At 39.3% G+C, this 22183-nt stretch overlaps 2 protein-coding genes across 2 annotated transcripts in view; one reads left to right on the forward strand and one right to left on the reverse strand.

Moving 5' to 3' along the window:
* Positions 1–8111: 8111 nt before the first annotated feature.
* Positions 8112–17950, reverse strand: chmp2bb (charged multivesicular body protein 2Bb). The gene is made up of 6 exons (XM_016490280.1): positions 17777–17950; positions 17198–17289; positions 13750–13944; positions 12909–13011; positions 11234–11340; positions 8112–9378 (listed from the first exon to the last, which is right to left on the reverse strand). The coding sequence occupies exons 1-6, from the start codon at positions 17808–17810 to the stop codon at positions 9265–9267; spliced, it is 645 nt and encodes a 214-aa protein (XP_016345766.1). The 5' UTR covers positions 17811–17950; the 3' UTR covers positions 8112–9264.
* A 1163-nt stretch (positions 17951–19113) lies between these two features.
* The window catches only part of LOC107691602 (cyclic AMP-responsive element-binding protein 1-like), a 19159-nt gene continuing 16089 nt past the window's right edge, over positions 19114–22183 (forward strand). The window contains exons 1-4 of the mRNA XM_016490281.1: positions 19114–19322; positions 20679–20774; positions 20938–21084; positions 21311–21411. Of these exons, the coding sequence (XP_016345767.1) occupies positions 20688–20774; positions 20938–21084; positions 21311–21411 (335 nt within the window). The 5' untranslated portion in view covers positions 19114–19322; positions 20679–20687. The remainder of the gene's footprint in view (positions 19323–20678; positions 20775–20937; positions 21085–21310; positions 21412–22183) is intronic.

Consider the following 22183-nt stretch of genomic DNA (forward strand, 5'->3'; position numbering starts at 1 on the left):
TCATCTGCCTCCGGTGCCTGAGTGAATCATATAGATAGAAATAAAAATGTCAACTTCTGAAGAAAAGTCAATATCAATCGCTTCTGCCAAACTCGTGTCTGCAGAATCACAATTCGTAGCCTTGGGCCCGTCTGACCATGGCTGACCAGAAGCTGCGCAGTTAAACTTCATTTCGACATCCCTGTTACTATGTTTAATCAAATTGCAAAATTTAACAAAAAGACTAAAAAGCAGAGTGTAAATGTTAACTTAAAGTTTAAAGTTGATTTAAATTTACCTTTGGACTTTGAGTGGGATTCTTCTTCATGGCTAGTCTGCCATGACCTGAATGAGATGGAATATTCAAGTATTTGCGAGTGGGAGGCCAGCGTTTGCCTCTGAGTCACGCGCACTTGTCATTGCGGCTCCAGACGTTCAAGGAGGCTGGAAGGATTGTACTATGTGCATCTTGTGTCTCTCTGTGAAATGGAGTGAAAATGTGAGGGTGACACATTTTTCAGTAATCCTCAAAGGACTCCTACACTAGTGGCAGTTTTTTGGGTTTGAAGTCAGTAAGCTGTTAAATTGAGATAAATGCTTCCCAACAACCGTAACCAAAAAAGTTTATATCATCTCAGACTCAAGTCTCCCAACTATTGTACTTTTTGAAAAACAGGATTAAGGTCAGAGAAACAGCTTTTTTTTTTTTAAAAAACATATCCAAAGGAATATGTAAAAGACCAGCTCCCTTTAAAGATGGCAGTATACTGTCAACTCTGACCTACTGGAGACTTGACTCACTGGAATTCTGGTTCTGTTTCATTCCTACTGACCGCCAGAAGCAGTGTAAACACTATGGATCGCAGCGCCAGCTAGATAGGTCAAGAGAATATACCAACAAAGTCACGTAGTGACGTATGCTGAGCCCTGGGGGGTTATAAGCCACCGTAGCTCAGCACTCTGCCTCTTTCACTTTCTCGCCTGGTTGAGATAGGTTGAGTGATATATTCGCACTGTCAAGCGCAGCTTACTAGAGCAGCGAGATATCGTCCTCACAAGCTGTGTCAGCACGCATTTACGCCACTCCAACGGATTTGGTCTATAGGAGTCCATATTGCTTTGTCGGTTACACTCTATACCTCGGTTCTATCCGGTGGCTGGTGTTTTCCGCGACAGTAAGTTAACGGTCTCCCGTTGACTTAATCATCTGTTAGCTATTCTAGGCTCCATCTTGCAGAGTTAGACGCTAATTCAACGTTGAAATTCAGGCAGTTGGATGAAGCCCCTTAGCAAACTAGGAAGCGCAAGGAGTCCGCGGCAGCCGGCGCTCCCCTCCCATCTAAGAAGAGGGCCACATCGCGAAGTGATGAACATTCGCATGTTTGCCATTTTAGATATATTTTCCTTTTTTTTCATGAGATACTTGTTGGCATTACCTGTCGGTTCACCTGATGGAATCACATATATATATATACAGTGGGTACGGAAAGTATTCAGACCCCCTTAAATTTTTCACTCTTTGTTATATTGCAGCCTAAGCTCTGCCCTAATAATCTACTCCCGGACGACGGTCATGACATCAGCCCATCGTGTTTGGGTGTCCAACATCTGAGAGAGGCTCTCACGGACCCGTGTCTGCACTGCAGCCTTTTACCTATGTCGGAACGACGGCTCCATCTTGCAGAGTTAGACGCTAATTCAACGTTGAAATTCAGGCAGTTGGATGAAGCCCCTTAGCAAACTAGGAAGCGCAAGGAGTCCGCGGCAGCCGGCGCGGAGGATGAGAATGTTCAGAATCAGGGAACTGGGTAAGAGTTTCTCGATTCCCAACGCTCCTGGCAGCCCGCCGCCAAGTGTGGCTTGCCCAAGCACAGCTACCTGAGGACTGTAAGAAAACCTTGAGAGATCTTCCATTTGTTCCCGGGCATCTTTTTGGTCCTAATCTTCCGGAACTGTTGGAAAAGAGGGTAAAGCTGTCTGAGGGCACTCGTCAGCTGACGCAGGTGCAGTACAACCCTACCTTTAGGATGCCAGCAGTTCAGACCCGTCATCACTATGCCACATCGGAGCAACGTTTATGCCGGCACGCTACACCTCAGTCACAGCCCCCTCAAATGTCTCGTGTTACTGAGGATGCAAGAGTTTTTCGGCCACCTCATCGACAGTGCCAGGGGGACCCCGTCAGTGCCCCCCCGCGACCACTAAAAGTCACACACATAAAGCTTGAGACATTCAGGCCGGCGGTAGATCGTTTTTCTATAGAACAGCTGGAGTACTGGAGGATCAACACAGCAGACCCCTGAGCAGGGGATATACTCTACAGTTTCGGCCTCCCAGATTTTCAAGAATTGTTCCTACAATCGTCAGAGATGCAGTTCGTGCAATGGCTCTCTCTCTGGAAATTTGTTCACTGTTAGAGAAGGGAGCCATAGAAAAAGTCCATCCCCTCGTTCAGGGAGACGGGTTCTATTCGACATATTTTCTTGTTCCGAAGAAGGACGGTGGTTTCCGCCCAATTCTCGATTTGAGGCACCTGAATTTGTTCCTGAAGGTCCTTCCTTTTCGAATGCTGCGCACAGCCGACGTTCTTCGGTCTGTGACAGCAGACGATTGGTTTGTAAGTATCGACCTGAAAGATGCATACTTTCACGTCCCAATTGCTGTTCATCACAGAAATTTTCTGCGTTTCAGTTTCCTGAATCAAGCGTACCAGTTCAAAGTGCAACCTTTCAGGCTTTCCCTTGCTCCTCGTGTCTTCACAAGGTGTGTGGAAGTTGGGTTTTACTGTGAACGAGAAAAAGAGCTGTCTGATTCCAACACAGACCCCTACGTTCATAGGAATGACTCTGAATTCCCACCTAATGTCTGCCTCCCTGTCTCAGGGACGTGTGACAAACATTCTGCAACTTTTGGCTCGCTTTCGCCAGGGTGTGTCTTTACAGTATGAGGTGGTCCTGCGACTAATAGGGATGTTAACAGCGGCCACAGTGGTGATTCCTCTGGGTTTACTCCACCTCAGACCACTACAGTTATGGAACAGCAGTTTGCGACTAGATCCCACCAGACATTGCCATTGGCTGATTGTAATTCCTCACTGTTGCATCCGTGTGTTGAGGCAGTGGGGACAGGTAGAGTTTCTGAAGGCAGGAGTGCCCCTGGGTGTTGTTCCCTCTCGTCGGGAACTGATCACGACAGACGCATCCCTCATAGGGTGGGGGGCAACGTGGAATCGGAGAGGTATTTGCGGGCACTGGACACCGACCCATCTGCTGGAACTACGTGCCGTGTTCTTGGCTCTAAAGTATTTCATGTCAGACCTGGCAGACCGCCATGTTCTCGTTCGGTCCGACAATACCTCAACAGTGTTCCATCTGAACCACCAGGGAAGCACAAAATCTTGCAGGTCTCTACAGCTTACTCACGAGATCCTGACATGGTGTCAGCCGTGACTCGCTTCACTGAGGGCACTCATATTCCAGGAGTGTGCAACCAGACAGCAGACGCTCTTTCCAGGTATCAAGTACATCCAGGAGAATGGAGACTTCATCCAGATGTAGTGCAGGAGATCTGGCTATAAGATGACCACTCACTGTCGTTTATTGTTCGCAAGGACGGAAGTGTACAGTCCCTTGGGCCAGGATGCACTGTCTCACGAGTGGCCGAGCTGCCTACTATATGCGTTCCCACCTATCCCTCTGTTATGGGAGACGTTACACATGATCTCCCTGTGCAAACACAGAGTGCTACTCGAGGCACCACGTTGGCCAGCCAGACCATGGTTCCCTTTGTTGCTGAAACTTCTGACAGGCAATCCGTGGAAACTTCCCCTCAGGAAGGACCTCCTCTCCCAGCTGGAGGCAAGGGTCTGGCATCCGGATCCAGCTCGTCTGCAGCTTTGTGTCTGGCCATTGGGTTAAATCCTTCTCTGGAGCATTGTGACCCTGCGGTTATCCATACCATCTCTAACGCCAGGGCTTCTTCCACACAACAGGTTTATGCTTCCTGTTGGAAGCTTTTTTCTGCATGGTGTGGGGAGTTGGGGCTTGATCCTGCAACATGTGACATACCGAGCATCTTAAACTTTCTTCAACATTTACTGGAGGAGGGCAAGGCAGCTTCCACGTTGAAAGTGTACGTCGCTGCGATTGCTGCATATCATGCTCCAGTTGGTGGATCTTCTCTTGGATCTCACAGTCTTGTCTGCAGTTTTCTGAAGGGTGCACGACGTCTGAACCCTGCTCGGACTCCTCACTTCCCTGTGTGGGATCTGCCACTTGTGCTTACGTTCATTTGCTCATCCCAGTTTGAGGCCTTGCAAAGCACTGACATTAAATGGATGTCCTTGAAGACTGCTTTTTTGTTGGCTATCGCGTCTGCGAAACGAGTCAGTGAGTTGCACGCGCTGACTGTTAACAAATTGTGCTTGCGTTGGTTGCCGGATGATTCCGGGGTGGTTCTAGGACCTAATCCTTCTTTTCTTCCGAAAGTCCTTCTTCCTCAGTTCATAAACCAGCACATTGGACTGGCCTCTTTTCAGACTTCTTCAGGGTCTGATTCAAGTGCCCAACTTTTGTGTCCTGTGTGTGCCTTGAAGTGCTATGTGAGCTCTACTACTCAATTTCGACAGTCAGACCAGTTATTTGTCTGCTATGGTGGTGTGAAGAAAGATGCTCCAGTGTCGAAGCAGAGATTGTCAAACTGGATAGTGGAGACCATTACACTGGCTTACAAAGCAGCAGAGAGGCCACTGCCCTGGAGACTAACCTGCCATTCCGCTAGGGCCATCTCATCTTCATGGGCTGTTTTAAGAGGAGTTTCCTTGGCAGATATCTGCACTGCCGCTACATGGTTTTCTCCATGCGCGTTTGAATGGTTTTATAAAATCAATGTTGCTGCTCATCATGCCGTTAGTTCTGCGGTTCTTCAGGAGCGGCGTTAATTTTCATCAGGTGGGTGGCATTCCTCATGACTATGTTGGTATGTTTCATCCATAGTGTTTATACTGCCTCTGGCGGTCAGTAGGAATGAAACAGAATGCTAGTTACGCATGTAACTGTGGTTCTGTGAATTCCGGATGACTGCCAGAGGCGGTGCTAAGCACTAGTAGATAATTGCAGCATCAGCTAGATAGGTCGAGAAAAATATGTCAACAAGGTCACGTCATGACGCAGACCGAGCCACAAGGATATAAACTGCAGTATCTCGGTGCCCAGCCTCGGAACACTTCTCCTGCATTTCGAGTGACAAAGAACTCTGGCGGTCATCCAGAATTCACCGAACCACAGTTACATACGTAACTAGTGTTCTGTTTCATTCCTCCTGACCGCCAGAGGTGGTGCTAAGCACTAGTGGATGACATACCAACACAGTCATGAGGAATGACTGTTGCAGAAGGACACCGTAAGGAATCGATTAATATCGAGATATCGATATTTTTTACCCAGCCCTAATATATATATATATATATTAGGGGTGGAACGATACTTCACGGTACGGACATCTCGGTTCGGTGCATGAGGCCTTACAACGAATACAGGCAATTCACCCCCAATCCAGAAGGGGGCGCCCGCAGCAATGCAACGCTGTTTGATAACCGGCCGCCAGCAGAAGAACAGCGAATGCCGTGAGTTGCGCAGTATGCGCACTTGAAAACAAAGCCCACTAGACAGTGACCATGTGCTGACTCTGAATGCATCTCTCTCACAGACTGACAAAGGAGTATACTTTAAAGGAGTTGTGCACTCGACTGTTTGTGGAGCTTTGTGCTCGTGTATCCTACCTCTCTCATTCGGCACAAATCCAAATATTCCATAATATTTCCATATTTGCGATGTAACGTATCTGAATGCTAAACTATTATTTATTATGTAAATTATAGGCTTTGTACTTCAGTTCCAACGGTGACACAGAGGCAGGCGCGCTGATGTTTGGTTCACTGTATTTTATTTTGATAAAGTACCAACTGCTGTCAGTTCAGTGCTGGAACTGATGTGTTTTGTGTGTGTGTGTGTACGCGTACGCGCCGGCGTGATCACTTCAACTGTTTCCTTATACCAGCAGAATCAACTTTAAACACTTATTGTCTTATTAATAATGCATCACTGTATAAAGGTCTGCTTTTATTTGTGTACACTCACAATAAAAACAACACATTGTGCTTTTGTAAAATAAAGAAAACAAATAGGATGTCGGTTTCTGCCATTTGAGTTTCCTTTCTGTGAACAAATTAAGCATGTCACAAAAATGAACTGAAACTCAGCATGTATAGGCTACGTTGCGTGTCGCAAAGAAAACAAATAGGATTTCGCTTTCTGCCATTCGAGTTTCCTTTCTGTGAACAAATGAAGCCTGCCACAAAAATGAACTGAAACTCAGCGTATATATGCTACGTTACATGTCGCACTGTTTTTTTCCCTTGTTTATCTGTAAACTAAATCAAATCTATTTCAAGAATTTATTCCTTGTATGTATATATGTACTGCAGATTATATATATTTAACATAATGCAATAATATTTAGTATTTTCACATCTAGGTGGAAAATTTTTTAATTTGTACTATTGTCTGTTCAAAATAAATGAAAAGAAACCGAGCATAGTAGATTTTTTTTTTCCTGTTGTACCGAAAATGTATGGAACCGTGACCCCCGAACCGAGGTACGTACCGAACAACTTTAAACACTTATTGTCTTATTAATAATGCATCACTATATAAAGGTCTGCTTTTATTTGTATACACTCACAATGAAAACAAAACACTGTACTTTTGTAAAATAAAGAAAACAAATAGGATGTCGCTTTCTGCCATTCGAGTTTCCTTTCTGTGAACAAATGAAGCCTGCCACAAAAATGAACTGAAAAAAGAAACCGAGCATAGTAGATTTTTTTTTTCCTGTTGTACCGAAAATGTATGGAACCGTGACCCCCGAACCGAGGTACGTACCGAACAGTGACATCTGTGTACCGTTCCACCCCTAACATATATATATATAAAATATTAAAAATGATGAAAGAATTCTGGCTCATCAAGGCTGCATTCATTTGATTAAAATATTGTAAAAACTATATTACTAAGTAATATTCTGAAATTGTATTACTATTTAAAATAACATTTTTCTATTGTAATAGGCCTTATATTTTAAGATTTAATTTATTCCTGTGATGACAAAGCTGAATTTTTAGCAGCCAGTCGTCAGTCACATGAAGTCATTATACTCTGATTTGCTGCTCACAAACGTTTCTTCCTAATAAAAAATCTTAATGAAAATATAATCTTATTAATAAATCTGTTACTAAATCAGATTTTTTATCATAAAAAATCATAAATCATTAATCATAAAATAATAATGCAAACAGTTGTGCTGCTTAATATTTTTGTGGAAACATATATACACTGAACAAAATTATAAATGCAACACTTTTGTTTTTGCCCCCATTTTTCATGAGCTGAACTCAAAGATCTAAGACTTTTTCTATGTACACAAAAGGCCTATTTCTCTCAAATATTGTTCACAAATCTGTCTAAATCTGTGTTAGTGAGCATGTGTGGCATGTCAAGATGCTGATTAGACAGCATGATTATTGCACAGGTGTGCCTTAGGCTGGCCACAATAGAAGGCCACTCTAAAATGTGCAGTTTTATCACACAGCACAATGCCACAGATGTCGCAAGTTTTGAGGGAGCGTGCAATTGGCATGCTGACTGCAGGAATGAGTTTCATGTGTACAGTCACGTCCCATTCTTGAGTTCAAACAGGGTTTTAGGACTCTAGATGTTGCTCTTAATAATGAAACTGCCAAGTACAGTAAAAAACCTAATCTCTATTTTTATAATACACAAATATATATATATATATATTTATTTATTATTATTATTATTTTTTTAAATATTTAACTGTCACTTTTGATCTTTTTTTTTTGCATCTTTGTTGAATAAAAGTATCAATTTAGTTTTAAATAAGAAAAAAAAAATCTAACCCTAACTGTCCTCAAATTTTTTTAACAGTTGTGTACATTTCTTTCAAATGGGTAAGAAGTGTAAATATTTAAGCATGTTTTGGCTCTGCCCTCTAGTGGTAAATGAATACTTAAACAATTTCCCACTTGTCTATAAAAACAAAACAAACCACTGAGATATCATTAAAAATTTTATTCATGGTTAATGGGGTATACAATCCCCTTATATTTGAACAATACCTGTCAGTGAACAAATTCTAAAAAGGAAAATCCTCACCCATATTCCAAAACCCTCGCTGTGGATTTAGCAATAAACAATCAACTTTCCATGCCTACATTATTTACATCCTTACGATATATTGCAGTGCATAAGCAACGTCAGCCTAAATACAACTTCTGTGGATAATTCCAAAGATCAAGCACAGAGCGCTGCAATAACAACCCTTACTTTGGTCACAACTGACGATTAACAGGAACCTTCCGAGCATCTCTGAAGACTTGATCAATGCACTTACACAGCCTCAAGAGAAAAAACACACACACTGTCAACCCAAGACCTCAGGCACATGAGAAATGAAGGAGAGCAACCCTCTTCAAATAATGTGCTCAACCGGAACACACTTCTCACGATTTGGCATCGCCCCTGAAAAGCAGCCGAATAAAATATGCGCACTCAAAATAACCAAAATGAACCTAGAAGACAAACCAAATCATTTCCTATTCATAAACGGACCGAAGATGAGAACAGAAACTAAAGGTGTGACTCACATAAGTGTTTTGTTATGCGCCGAGAGAATAGCAAGGTACTGTGAGGACAAGACAAAACGCGGCAAGACTAAAGACGCAGCCCTGTCACTTATGTTTAGAGGTAGAGTTCTCCTGTCAAACTTGTTTACACCAATGTGATTTTCTGAGTTATGGATCAAAGAGACAGATGTTGTAGATTTCAGGGGAACGCATCCGCCTTTGTCTGGAAGGCATTGCATGTATTCATTTACGACGTGTGTATTCAAACGTTTTATTGTTATTTTCGTCCTTCTAACTGCTAGATGAAACAGTGATTCACCTGAAAGAGTCCTAATCAACTTCGATAGTCATCTCTCTCATTGTCATAAATAAATAATTAAAAAAAAAATTTGCATTTGCCATCTGTGGCACGTTATCCCAGAGTAGGCAGGTCCGTGACTGTGAATGTAAGCTTTTGGACCGTCCATTTATCAGCATCTGTGTCTATGTATTTGTATTGGGTATGAACGTACTCTAATGCGTGTTTGTGTGTTGCTGTCGCCTCCTGTTGCCAGGCAGTAATCAGGTGTGTGTGTGTGTGAGCACTAGTCCACTCCAAGAGCTTTGAGCTGTCTCTCAATCTCCTCATCTGATATCCCATCTGCTTTGGATGTAGCGGCGCGTGGTTGCTTTCGGGCAGCTGAAGGGGCATGAGCCATCTGCAGGGGAAACAAAAAATCCATTACGGATAAAAATGCAAAGTGATGGATAGTGCGTCTGCAATCCAAGACTCAATAGTCACGACACTTCACTGCATAGGCCGTAGGGTACAGAAAACGTTAATTCTCTATGGATTTCATTCTCTAAAATTAAAAATATATAAAAGTTCACACACAGAAATGATGATGAATCAATAAGTTCACACTTTAATTTAGTGTTGTTTAAAAAGTACCAGTAATTCGGCACCAAGTCAATACTGAAATGTTAACCAAAACGAATGATAGTCTTTTTGCAGTACTGACAATTTGGTTCCTGCCCAGAGGCTGCTGCTTTTAAATATTGCGGTGCATATCGGTGTGAGTGCTCTGTGAAGGTTTCTATTTATATATATGTTTTTGCAGTTGAGCCACTCACAGCGCATGAATGCAAATCAGAGGTTTTTAAGTTAGCCAGAATCCACTCAATCCACAGAAATCACCAGGGTTTTTGTTCAGCACAAGCCTACTGAGTTCTGCTCCAGTGATTCTAACAAGAGTTTCTGTATTTAACCCATTCACCACTGGAATAAAAGTTTTATCCATGCTGTGCGGATGAGCAAATGTGTTTTATTTAAAGATTTTGCTGCGTGTGCTCTCAGGGAAGAGTGCAGAACATAAGGACACATTTGCAAAGAGTGACAAATAGCTGTACAGATGACATTGTGCAGAATTCCCTTATATTGGAGATAGGGGCTGGCTTTATGCAAATTAAGAGGCATTTTAAAGTAAAAAAAGTTTACATGAAAAACGTGTTAACACTTGTATGCAAATATTACTTACTGAAATTTACTGTTGTGTGGTATATTTTTCTGCTGACATTGGTGGATAGGGATTTTATAGTTACATGAATATTATGGCTGCACGATATATAAAAAAAAAAAAAAACATGATATGTGGTAAACTTGTTGGATTATTTGATGGCCGTATATGATGTGATATAAGATTAGTGGGTCAAATCTATTTGAATTATATTAAAGTTTCTGTTCAAGACTGATATCTCTCGTTCTTTCCAGTCAAAGAAAACAAATTTCAAAAGCAACAGCAAATCTTGTACTGAAGTGACGTTCTGAAAAACGCATTATCCAGGATTACTGTAAATCAAATGCAAAATCTAAATGAAGTCTTAAACATTGGCTTATTTATTTAAATTACAGGGAGATTGGAGCTTTGACTCCATTTTCAACATGATCTTTTCTTATATTGCTTTTTTCAATATAGTTACATATCAATCTAAATGTTGCCAGCTTAATTAGATCAAAACCTGAACCACTGGATTGCTGCTTTGGTGCTGTCCGGGAAGAGGGTTAGAGCTAACCATGCATGCAGACTTTTTTTTTTTTCAAAAGGTTTTCGTGCTCAGACAGACTAAAGAGGTTTGGTGTATTTTCATGAATAGCCACTGTGGTCTACAGGTTTTGTAACCACTTCTGATTAGGCATGGTCATCACATTTAAAGCCAAAAATACTCCCACACAACCGAGGTACTTCCTCATTTTGGCCTTATTTGAATGCAAAAACATTTGTAGGTTCAGTTGTAGGTTCTCTGCTTCACACTGCATCACTGCTGCCTAGTTGTCACATATGATACACATATGCATAATCATATGCCAGGTATTTTCTCTGCATCTCCTTAAAGTCTATGGATTAATGCATTGAAATCATATTGCAATGCATTTTCTTTTAACTCAATATACTGTGCAGCCTTAATGGACACAAATGGATTTCAACACTAATGCACTACAGTAATAAGTCTGTTTATTGAATCTGGTGCCTCAACATGGTTTGATTGATACCCATATAATATTTCAGTTCTTACCTTTCCTGAGATCTCAATTCCAATTTCATCCAACACCTGATTCACAATGTCCTGAGATTCTTCCTCATCACCAGAATCCTCAAAGATCTCATCCAGTGTGTCATTCACTGTAAGCAGGCAGAAACATAGCAAAAAAGGTCTAAAAAAACAAGCATTACAATCAAATGATGTTGTGGTTTGTTCAGAAACAATGGGAACAGTATACACATCCAACTCAAGTTGGCTACAGGTGCAGAAAACTGTAAAAAAAAGGTGCACCTGAAACCAAAATGTTAAAAAGCTACAATTTGTATTATGCTGCTGCACAAAATATTATTATTATTTATTTATATATTTTTTTGCGTTCACGAGAGTCTCTTATGCTCACTAAGGCTGTATTTATACAGTGAAATATTATTATTATTATTATTTAAAATAACTGTTTTCTGTGTGAATTTATTTTAAAATTTAAATTTATTCCTAGGAATATTCTTATTATTCCTGTGATGGTAAAGCTACTTTTTCATCAGCAATTATCAGTCTTCAGTGTCACATGACCCTTCAGAAATCATCCTATTATATGCTGATTTGCAGCTCAAGAAACATTTCTAATTAGGGATGCACCGATACCAATACTGGTATCAATATCGGGCCAGACACTGCGATTCTGTACTCGTAGGCTACTTGTTAAAATGCCCCAATACCACACAGCATGTGAACAGTGCTGTATCCAGACTAAGAAACACTGACAACAGAACAACAGAGAGTAGAATGGAGTTATTAAATATTAAGGATGTCTAGGAGGTATATGTATGCAATTAAAATAATGTTAATGCCTGTATATCTGATGGTCTCGAGCTGATAAGCAAAGAGTATCCCTTTCTGACAGACATCACTGGAAAGTTTGTAGTTCGGTCAGATATGTCAAAAACGAGCGAGTAAACCAATGCACAAGATACTTAACAGTAAGGAGAGAGAGAGCGAGAGAGAGAGAGAGAGAGAGAGAGAGAGAGAGAGAGAGAGAGACTCTGTACCGGCAATTACCATAATATATACCAATTATATATATATATATATATATATATATATATATAAGTATCGGTACTAGCCTAGTTCTGTAAAAAAGTGGTATCGGTGCATCCCTATTTCTAATTATTATCAATTTTGAAATCAATTTTTGCTGCTTAATATTTTTGTGGAAACGTGATACATTTCCCCAGAATTTTTCGATGAACAGAAAGTTAAAAAGAACAGGATTTGTTTGAAATGTAAATCTTTTGTAACATAAATGTCTTTACATTTTGACCAACCTAATGCATCCTTGCTGAATAAACGTATTAATCCATTTAAACAATCCCAAACTTTTGAAGTCTTTACTGTCATGTTTTATCAATTTAATACATACTTCCTGAAAAGTATTAATTTCTTTTCAATCATAATGACCCTAATCTTTTGAATGGCAGCAGTGTGTACAAATTATTTTGGAGCAATGATATTAGTGTGCACTCATTTACTCTTTTTTTTTTCCACTCATTTATTTTGGAAACAACAAGCTATTCCTCATTGGAGTCACTTTGGTAAAAAAAAAAAAAAAGGTTGCCCAAAACACTTCCTTCCTTCTTATGACATTATTTTATAAAACCCACTAACAAAATAACCCACAATAACAATACATAAATAAATAAAAACATCTTACTCATCTCTTCTGTCATGTCCATCTTTGCGGTCTCTTTCTGGAAGTTCTGCAGGGTCTGCATTGTCTTCTTCGGATCCATCTTTTTGTTGACAGCTTGCATTGTCTGTAAGTTGTTTTGAGAAAGGCAGAGACACAAACAAATGAGCCACTGTTTGATTCATGCCCATTTTAGAATTTTGCACTTTAGGCTACTTATGCAAAGAATAATGGTTGTGTATCGACATGCCACTATACTGTGCCAGATATGCATTTATAGACCAACATATACGCTCAAATTAGTACAAATTCGAATAAAACCAAAACCACACAGGTCATAACATACATGATTAATAGAGCTGTTAAGTTGCGCACAATGTCAATTTGCAGCCCTAGCTGGAAACAAACTAGCATTTTCGAGCTATGACTTCCCATGGGAATTTATAATGGGGTTTGTGAAAAGTGGTTTTCCATTTATGAGTAAGGTTAAAATTACTTTAAGATCCTTTCACATTAAAGAGAATTTCACAAACAAAATAGGAAAGTTGCTTCCGGTAATGTTCACCACAGTCCCCATTTTACTCATAAATCCAAAACCATAACTCAAAAAACCCATTAGAAATTCCAGAGGGAAACCATGGCTCGAAAATGCTAATTCTCCTTGGTTTTTAGGACTACAAAATGAACGGCCCAATTTACTTAAATGTGAAATCACAGCAGTTTCACACAATATTCAACCTAACTTAAGAGTTAAGCTTTAAATCACTGTCAGGATTGCCTAAAATGAACTGAGCTACAATTGATGGGGCTTGGGACAAATTTTTATAAACGTTATCATGAGTTTAAAAAGACAGAAGGGTCTTACTTTGGTGGTTGTAGCCATGGCACCAGCCATCTTCATTTGGGAGTTCATTAGCTTGGTTTGTGTTGACATGGAGGTGACCTTAGAGCTGACGGCATATGTACGTGTTTTCTGTTTCCTCACTTGAACAAGTTGCTTGGCTAAGACTTTACAGGCATCTCTGTTCCCGGTCTTTGCCATTTTCTTGATTTCCATCTCCTGTGATAAAGAAAGCAAATAGTAGAAAACAGTTAGTGATGGACCTACTGGCATTAGAATTGAATTACACAGTTATCCAGAATGAGACTTATTGGTGAGAGTAGAAGATTATGTTTTACTTGTATAATACTTTTATTAGATAAAATGCAGCTCAAAGTGCTTCACAGATGAGAACAGAAAATATTAAAGTGAAATGGCCTAGTGTATGTGAGATGATTTCAATGTGATTTTTAAGTAATTCTATGTGATTTTTTTTTTTTACATTTGTGCAAGAATAATATATATATATATATATATATATATATACACACACACACACACACACACACACACACACCATAAAAATGCTACAGTAAGAAGAAAAAAAAAAAACAGTTGGTTTGGTTAACTAAGTTACCTTGCAAATATAGTGAACTGCAAATGGTTTAACGTCACATTACATTTAATTTTACTGTAAAAAGAACTGTCACATGTATTTATTCATATATGATTATATAATAGTTTATATGAATAACTTGGTTTATTAATATTTTGTTATCAGCAATGCACATTAGGGTGATTTTTGTTTAATTTTCTGTTATTTAGTTCATGTTTATTGCATTGTTTTAGCGTCTATAAATATATGAGTATTGGCCATGTTTTAAGGACATGGCCACTTACGATGAACTTCAGTCATCATATGGCTTTATAATTTACCTTTATAATAACCTGTATGTTTATCAGTACATTTAAAGGTAAAAAGCAGATTTTGGTTGTTCAAGTAGATTAATTCATTAATGAAAATTAAATCTCTTAAAGGGTTACTCCACCCCAAAATGAAAATGTTGTCATTAATCACTTACCCACATGTTGTTCCAAACCCGTAAAAGCTTCGTTCGTCTTCGGAACACAATTTAAGATATTTTGGATGAAAACCGGGAAGATTGTGACTGTCCCCTTGACTGCCAAGTAAATTACACTGTCAAGGTCCAGAAAAGTATGAAAGACATCATCAGAATAGTCCATCTGCCATCAGTGGTTCAACCGTAATGTTATGAAGCGACGAGAATACTTTTTGCACGAGAAGAAAACAAAAATAACTACTTTATTCCAGTGTTAATTTTGACAGCAAATTTTGATTTAGTTTTAGTCATAGTCTTTTGACTAAAATACCATTTAGTTTTAGTCATATTTTAGTCATCTGAATTGTTTTAGTTTTAGTCGACTAAATATCATACGATTTTAGTCTACTAAATCTACAGTAAATTTAGTCGGCTAAAATCAAATGGGTTTAGTTACAGTGCATTTATTAAGCATTTCTCTAAAATTTCCAAACTCATTATATAGGTTTGATTTTAAGGTTTTATCATGATAGACACATGTTAAAATTAAATAAAACCACTTCTCATAAAGAACAAGAACATGGTCTTCTTTTTAATTAAATACCAATGGTTATATAGTAAAGTATAGCTAATTATGCATTCTTTACAGCAACTTGTTTACCATATTCTTAATTCTTTCAAGCAGACATATTTATTTCTATAAATAAATTTATATTAATCTTTAGGGCTCCTAAAGTTTTTCAGTCAAGAGCAGTGCGTGATTTTCTGGCTTTCTTTTGTTGTTTGATTAACATCAATGACTCAGACAATAGCAACTAAATTAGGCTGCTATCCCTTTAAAACCGAATGCACAGTTGCAATGGATGCAATGTACTGATACACGTTCTCCCTACTGTTTACGTTTACTTAAGACGTAATCAACTGTGTTTACGTGAATACTCGTCAAAACGGACAATTCTACATCATTGTGTGTGTAATTCTCCGTTCATGCGACATGTACTACAAAGAGTACTTGCGCGCTGTGAGACGCGCTTTCTGTGTGTGTTTGCTTCAGTGTCTGCGCTCAGAAAACCGGACCGAATTGAGTTCTCTCTTGCGTCGTCAGATTTATCCATATGTCTGCTCTTCTCTTACTCCCACATATTGACATTTTTTAACGTTTTATGCGACGTGCAGCAAGTGTATGTTCGCTTATGTCCCGCCGGTTCATGTGTACGCATCAAACCTCCGAACCACGCAGCAGATTTGTTCTGAATGAATCTTTTCCCAAATCGTCCCTCCCTAACATTTTCGTCTCGTTTTTATTCGTTGACGAAAATGTCAATAGATTTACGTCATAGTTTTTGTCATTTAAAAAGAGTTTAAGTTCGTTATCGTCGGTGAAAAAAATGTCGTTGACGAAAATTATGACGAAAATGTTTCGTCAACGAAATTAACACTGCTTTATTCAACAATTCGTCTCCTCTGTGTCTCTCCGCCTCACCGTAGCGCCATTTTGGAGAATATCCGCTGGACGCAAGCAGCGTACGCTCTTCTGTGTCAGCCGCGCTGCACGGATGTGCTGTTTTCATTCAAATCAAAGCATAAATACACGTAGAAAACACATCCATGTGGCGTGGCTGACACAGAAGAGCGTACGCTGCCTGCGTTCAGCTCATATTCTCCAAAATGGTGCTACGGTGATGCGGAGAGACACAGAGGAGACGAATAGTTGAATAAAGTCGTTATTTTTGTTTTCTTCGCATACAAAAAGTATTCTCGTCGCTTCATAACTTTACGATTTAACCACTGATGGCAGATGGACTATTCTGACAACGCCTTTCATACTTTTCTGGACCTTGACAGTGTAATTTACTTGGCAGTCAAGGGGACAGTCACAAGCCTCCCGGTTTTCATCCAAAATATCTTAAATTGTGGTCCGAAGACAAACTAAGCTTTTACGGGTTTGGAACGACATGTGGGTAAGTGATTAATGACAACATTTTCATTTTGGGGTGGAGTAACCCTTTAATGAAATATATGGTCGTAAAATATAGAGTCACCAATATGTCATTCTGCAATACCTATAAACTTGAATTTCTGGCAACCTCATCTGCCGCTTTTAGCGTACAATTTCCAGGATATTTTAACAGCGTACAATGATAGTTATGTTTACACTGGTATGAGCGTATGAATGGTATGAAGGGTGGTGGCTAAAAGAAAAGTATAAAAGTTTCCACCAGCAACTTCTGAAAGATACACCGTCACAATGGCACAAACAGGCCTTATCTAAACTCGAAACAGAATCACGAGCTGTTAGTCATAAACTTTTGACACACTAAGGCCCTCTGTGACATTAATGACATAACCTCGTGATCTCACACACATCAGTGGTGAGAAAGGGGAACATTTGGCATCATATTCACATCACTTTGATGGGTGGGGAATCTCACCAGCTGTTTTTCCTGTTTTTCCAGTGCTGTCCGGTCTCTTACAATCTGTCTCTGCGTTCCCCGCAACTCTTTGTTCTGTTCTTTAATAACATCTGTATTATGAGAGGAGATATAGTTATTGATCACCATTTAAATTATCAATGCTGAAATGTCTGAGTCAGATAACAAATTAATGTATGGGGACTACTTCAATAATAGGTCATTTTAGACCATTTAAAGTTACAGGAATGGCCCATTGATTTTACAAACGATTAAATTTGTTTTATAGACCATCTTTGACCCGATATTTTAAGTACTAGCTGTTAGTCTCAAGTTAAGATCAAGAAAATTCAAAATGTTTTCGGTTGCAGTTGTCCAAACACATTCCAGAATAAAAGACACTTCTGTGTTAGTTAGCATAGTGGACCAAAAATATCTCGAATGCCCAAAAATATCTCAAAAGAGATTTCATGTATTAAACAAATTAACAGTGTTAAAGAGTTGTAGTATTAACGAAACCAGTCGATGATTGACGTGAGAGTGTTGCTGGGCGGTTCTGACCAAACAAACAAGCCCTCAGAGCAACAGCAAGAAACTTACCATCTACGGTCTTTTTCTTGAATAACGATGCCATAACTGCAACAAACTCCGTCGACCACGAAAGTAATAGAAAGTAAGTATATCACAGACTAAAATCAAGTGCGGGTCGCCTATCAAAATATCATGACTATTTCCTGGTTCTTGGCAAGTAGGCGGTAAACTTGTGTCCTTCTGCAGTGATTATTTAATTTTGATTGGTGAACATTGCCGTGACGTTGCACTCAAGTTATCCAATCATAACATTCATGTTGACAAGAACCGCCCATAGCTATTGCAAAACAGAGGTCTCTCTGTCGTTCTCACAAACTATATACGGATTGGATTTATGTCCCCTTTGCCTTTAAAACATAGTCCTCCAGTACAGGGGTTTTCAAATTGGGGCCCGTTGATCCCCAAGGGGCGAAGTAAAATAAATAAATCGATTAAAATAAATAACTAACAAATATTTAAATAAATAAATAAACAAATATGAAACTAACATAATAAAAATTGACAAATTAATTATATTAAAAATAAATACTAAAAATAAATAAAATAAAATACATATTTGATAAAGTAATAATAATAATTTATACTATATTTATAACAGTGCAGTATTATAGTGAGTAGAAAAAATATACAGTATGTAACTTAATATAAACTAAATATTTTCCAAAAATATATTTGGCAGATTTAATATTGTACATTAAAATATATAGCTGCATTTTAACATGTGTTAGCGCCTGTGGCTACTTTTGATGCTATTCATATTGTAATCTGTTTTTTTTTTCACATTGATTTTGCAATGCCATATATTCGTGTCGTGTAAATACATTAAGACTATATAAATGCAAACATTTCACTCCTCTAATAATGTCAATAAAAGAATTTGATATCATTGTATTATTTGTTATATACATGTCTAATTTATTTATTTATTAATTGATTACGTTAAAATGAGATTTGTTTGAATAAAATAAATAAATACATAGATAAAGTAATAATAATTTGTATTATGTTTATAATAGTGCAGTATTATAGTGAGTAGAAAAAAATATAGTATGTATTTTAATATAAACTAAATATTTTCAAAATAACATTTTACATATTTTAATATTGTACATGACAATTTATAGCTGCATTTTAACTTGTAGAATGGGGGCCCCCTCCCATGAGGATGATCATATTTGGGGGTCCGTTGCATGTAAAAGATTTAAAACTCCTGCTCTAGTACATTTGAACTGATGTATTCATATTTATTACGAGGAAAGGCAGCCAATCACAGCGCAGAGATTTGACGCATGCTCAGACGTGGAGCGAGAGCTCGTGTGAATCCGTCTTCGCTCGGCAACTGTTCGTATATCTTCGTGCGCAGTTCGGCATGTTCCGCATACACCTCGGATCCTGTCGTTCGTGAATTAGGGCTGTATCTCGTCCCCCTCGTTCTCTGTGTGTTGTTGTCCTCGGTGACGCGACGGAGGTGTAGCCTGACGCGGTCTCTTACGTGTCGGACTAAATAAAAGTGGAGCTCCGGAGGCCTGGGAGTGACGAGGCGAGTCTGTGTCGGGTAAGAAGAGACGCATTCGTGGGGGAAAGAGATAATACACGTGCCGTTTTAGTGGACATGTCGCAATGCTCGATCCGTCTGTAACAAAGAGATCATGGCGGCGGTGGGCATGTTTCTCAACAGCTCCGACTTGCTTGCAGACAATGAGTCAGTCAGGCATTCGAGTGAGGAAAGCGCGACGGTTCTGCAAAGTACATGCGTTTATGGAAAGGATAGGAGATGCGTACTAGTGTTATGAATGCGATCGCCCGTCCACGGCACCTTTTGATGGAAATACAGCTCATGAAATTATTTTTTTTTCTTGGCTCCAGCATTGCTTTATGGAGCAGTCGAAGCTCTCCGTTACATTAAAGATCTTTACTACATTCTCGCCCATGCAGAGGTTTTCTGTACCACTAAATGTCTGTAATCCATTGTGGTTTTAATTGGTAAAAAGTCAGAGAGAAATGCATTGCTCTTGAGTATTATTTTCTTCAAAGTACACCCTAAAACACTGATTTTGTGTTGCATACTTGCTTCATTTAAACTGGAACGCTATTTTACAAGTCGAAACATGCCTGAAAATGCAAGCACTTGTATTCATTGTTTTGCTTTACCTAAAAATAGCCATAAATAGGCATTTAAAAATAAAAAAATAAGTAATTTTGATGGCATCCTGTTTGTGTATGTGTGTTTTGTTTTAACTACGTCCATAAATCCTTAAAAACCAAAGCTCAGATCTGACTGACAGCTGTATACGGAAGTAAAAAAGGCGGCAAAATGGAGTCACCATGGTTTGTTGAGCACGATGCTTAATATGTCAGTTCTAACATTATTACTCATTACAAAACAGACATAGGTCCATCAAAATGAATTTCGTTCATAGAAATCAAGCATATCTCGTACATGTGTTAGCGCATGTGGCTACTTTTGATGCTATTCATATTGTAATCAGTATTTTTCACATTAATTTTGCAATGCCATATATAGGCTATTCTTGTCGTGTAAATACATTTAGACTATATAAATGCAAACATTTCACTCCTCTAATAATGTCAAAAAAATGTATATCATATATTGCATTGTATTATTTATTATATACATTAATATTTTATTTAATTATTAATTTATTCAGTTAAAATGTAATGCCTATAAATACATAAATGCTTTATAGGACAACCCTTCAGGCTACACAACTGAATACTCAAAATGAAACTGGCAAACCCAATTTGTGGGCAGGGTGTTTTTGTGGTCACACCGTTTCAGATACCATTTCCCTTGTCAGGAGACATTGGTGGCCTACTTTGTATGTTCATAGTATATTTATAGTATCTTGTATATCTGCCAAAGTAAAAGATTTTTAAATTAAATCTCCAGGCAATCGTAATGACCATGGAGGCAGGAGCAGATGTCCAGCAGGGCAACACTGCAGTCTCAGAGACAGATGCTCAGCAGATAGCCACCTTGGCGCAGGTCAGTTTCTTGGATCGTATGTTTTCAAAGCACATTTCAAAGCACGTCAGGCTGACTTTAATTATGCATGTAGTTGTGGGTTGATATTTTAATTCAGTCCAGTTCTTAGTTCAAGAACTTAGTTCAGTTTCTGTGTCTCACCCTGTTATGCCTCCCCACGCAGGTTTCCATGGCTGCAGCACAGGTATCAGCCACTGCGCCCACTGTGACCTTAGTTCAGCTGCCCAATGGGCAAACGGTGCAAGTTCATGGGGTCATCCAGGCAGCCCAGCCCTCCGTCATACAATCCCCACATGTGCAAACTGTACAAGTAAGCCTGGCCTGATGGTTCATTTCTGGGAAAAAAATCATTACATAATTCTGTGTCTGTCTTAGCAGACCCAAAATTATATGCAGAATGCACAGTGGATTAAATAACCTTAATTTAATATGTATATTCCTCTGTTTGCTAATCTAGAAGACTTGATAGTTTAGAAATAATACCTGAGGTTTTTTGCTATCGATATTCATGTGTTCTTTTGTTGTCTTTGTGCTAGATTTCTACCATTGCTGAGAGTGATGATTCACAGGAGTCAGTGGACAGTGTGACAGATTCGCAGAAAAGAAGAGAGATCCTGTCTAGACGGCCCTCATACAGGTACCTGAATGGATTTGTAGTTTCGGTTAGGGGTGCTCCGATTGATCGGCTACCGATCACTATCGGCCGATAATCAAGTTGAGATGTTTGATCGGCGGTCTCTAAAAAGGCCAATCTCCAAAAACCGATCTCAAGCTGATGATGCTGCCGTGAGAGGTTTGGCACGACATGCAGAGGCACCGTCTCAGTCTCCGTCCGACGTAATTTCACAAACAGCGTGAGTGAGTCACCACTCGCGCGCGCGTGCTCTCTTTCTCTCTCAAATTATGCAAATGTCTTCAAATCACCACACATCGCGTCTTGTCTATAAGCGAGCAGCGTGCCCAGTTGACACAGGAATTGTCACTTGCACAATCGAGGCAGTGTCACATCGTCACTAAAGTTTATAAATTGCATTACTTTTTCATTCTTGCCAGCGTTTAATCATTCAGCGCTCTCCTGGAGACCACACGCTCATGCACACTCGCAGCGCACACGCATAATGCCAAGTTCACATTATTCCGTTTGCAGTGCATACGTGGTGCATATTTTTTCCGCGCTCATGTTAACGGATTAAAGCGTTCACTGCACACAGCTGCGGCCCGGCAGTGCGTTCAGGAGCGGTGCGTCTGCACTGCAGCAGTGCAGAGATCGTTTCCGCACCGTGTCTATTGCTGCGCTGCAAGCACTGAATTAAGGTGACAGCGCATTGTTTGCAGTAAATGTGAACATGGATTGACACGAAAATGTAGTAATTACACCATAAATGCATATAATTTAAGTCTACTGTGTT

The sequence above is a fragment of the Sinocyclocheilus anshuiensis genome, unplaced genomic scaffold (genome assembly GCF_001515605.1).
Source record: "Sinocyclocheilus anshuiensis isolate Anshui unplaced genomic scaffold, SAMN03320099.WGS_v1.1 scaffold442, whole genome shotgun sequence".
NCBI classification, from domain to species: domain Eukaryota; kingdom Metazoa; phylum Chordata; class Actinopteri; order Cypriniformes; family Cyprinidae; genus Sinocyclocheilus; species Sinocyclocheilus anshuiensis.